At 53.1% G+C, this 1,867-nt stretch overlaps 1 protein-coding gene across 1 annotated transcript; it reads right to left on the bottom strand.

The window, feature by feature from the left end:
* Window positions 1–484: 484 nt before the first annotated feature.
* On the bottom strand, window positions 485–1,513 carry LOC136508589 (uncharacterized). Its single transcript, XM_066503300.1, has one exon. It carries the CDS (start codon window positions 1,279–1,281, stop codon window positions 751–753), a length of 531 nt encoding a protein of 176 aa, XP_066359397.1. The 5' UTR covers window positions 1,282–1,513; the 3' UTR covers window positions 485–750.
* Window positions 1,514–1,867: the final 354 nt, after the last annotated feature.

The following is a 1,867-nucleotide window of genomic DNA, read 5'->3' as shown; positions in this document are numbered from 1 at the left end:
ACAATACAAGTTAAATAACATATTTTGAGGATGAATACTGTGCATGGCAGATAAGCCACACATTTAGCTAAGAACTACAAAGAAATTTGATAAAGATACAACTCATCATTTCAAAGAAAGTGCTAGTCGAATCGAATATTTATTGTGCTACTTAAAAGCATTGAGTCTGGGGAAGAAAGAAAGGAAAGAACACTCACAATTTCATCTGTAATAGCTGGCTCCAACTGGACCTTCACAGATGCATGCCCATTTTGTATAGATGGCTTCCACCAGAGCGTCCAATATTCTCCCTAACAAAGATCACATCATCTGAAAGAATGTGCTCGAAACAGATGTGGTATGATTTCTGCAAGGTTAGTTAGCCTTGAAATCAATTTTGTGATCCAACCAATCTTTTTGAACTTGAGCACATAGGTACAAGAAACCAATTTCGGTATCTTGTACTGTATATATGATCCCCCAAATCAATTTCACCGTCAAGAGCTAAAGACAAGCTACATTCATTACAGATGCCATCACTGTCCAATTTGTGGAGTAACTGAAACAACTTGGTGTGATACTAATTTACACCTACTCCAGTAAGTAGTAAACAAATGAGCGCAGGCCAAGAAGAGAGGCCGGAAAACACCACGCCGAGACTGCCGCGTCCGGAGAAGGACAGGACAGGACTGGAGACTGGAGACTGGAGGTGGGCAAATCTAGCTTGAGAAGAAGAAGAAGAAGAAGAGGGGGGCGGGCTACAAGCTACAGCTACTGATTAGGAAGCGTCGTCGTGGACTCGTCGTCGTCGCGGCGGCCGAGGAGGAGCACGGCGAAGCTGGCGGCGGCGCAGAGCGCGGCGACAGCGTTACCCTCGCACAGCAGCACGCGGAGCGCGAGCCCCGCGATGTCCCTGGTGGCGCGGCGGCCCTCGGCGACGAGCGACCGGGGTGGGCGCCCCGCGAAGGCGAGCAGCACGAGAACGGTGGTCCAGGTGACGAGCATGGCGGGGGCCGCCACGGCGAGCGCGGCCCCCATCGAGAGCAGCCCGAACACCGCGCCGTACATGACCGAGGCGTACAGCGCCGCGGGCCACGCGGGCGCCGCGGAGGCCGAGGTGGAGGAGTAGTACCAGGCGCGGACGGAGGCGAGGAGGGACCAGGAGGAGGAGAGCAGCGCGGCGTACACCGCCAGGAAGAGCGCTACCCAGGTCCGACGCCGGCTGAGCGCCCGCAGAAGGAGTGATGTCCACGGCGGCCACGCCGCCGCTGGCGGCTCGGCCGCCCCCGCCGACGGATCCATGGACGGGCGGGTGGGCGGCGGAATCGATCTGGTGGATGGGGGATGATGCTTGGCTTGCTTCCGCCGGTGGCGATTCCTGACTGGCTGGAGTGGGGTGGGGGGTCGGCTATGCTTTGCTTTTTCGCTTTGCTTGGCTGGGGAGGCGAAGGGAAGGAAGCGAGGAGAACTGAAGAAGGCAACGGGGGATTCTCGTCGCCAAGCGTGATGTGGTGGATATGCATGTCGGCTGTCACGTTGCCCACCGGACAGGAGAGTTCTTCTCTTTCCTTACTGATGAAATTTTGAGTTTTTTTTTCCGGCACATTTCTCATCCCGGAGTTCTCCAATTTCCCTTTTGAGTGAACTTTTTTTAAACGAGCCGAGCATGATAGCTGCAGATTTATATTGATGATAAAGAAAAAGACTGGCACCTACCTAACCCCACGAGAGATTTGCAAAAGAGGATCACATCTACAAAGACTAATTAAGATAACTCTATCAAGTAGCAAACCACTACTCACAGCAGCTAAAGCGAAACCACAAACACAAACATCACTAGAAAAGTCGCGCCTTCCCTTCGGATTGGCCCAATGGCAATAAGAATAGA

Source organism: Miscanthus floridulus, chromosome 15 (assembly GCF_019320115.1).
Source record: "Miscanthus floridulus cultivar M001 chromosome 15, ASM1932011v1, whole genome shotgun sequence".
Taxonomy (NCBI): domain Eukaryota; kingdom Viridiplantae; phylum Streptophyta; class Magnoliopsida; order Poales; family Poaceae; genus Miscanthus; species Miscanthus floridulus.
Note: the sequence above shows the minus strand (reverse complement) of the source record. Positions and strands in the feature narration are given on the sequence as shown.

Bases quoted from the DNA above. Each gene is read 5' to 3' on its own strand.
- LOC136508589 (XM_066503300.1), bottom strand. From the start codon at position 1,281: ATGGATCCGTCGGCGGGGGCGGCCGAGCCGCCAGCGGCGGCGTGGCCG.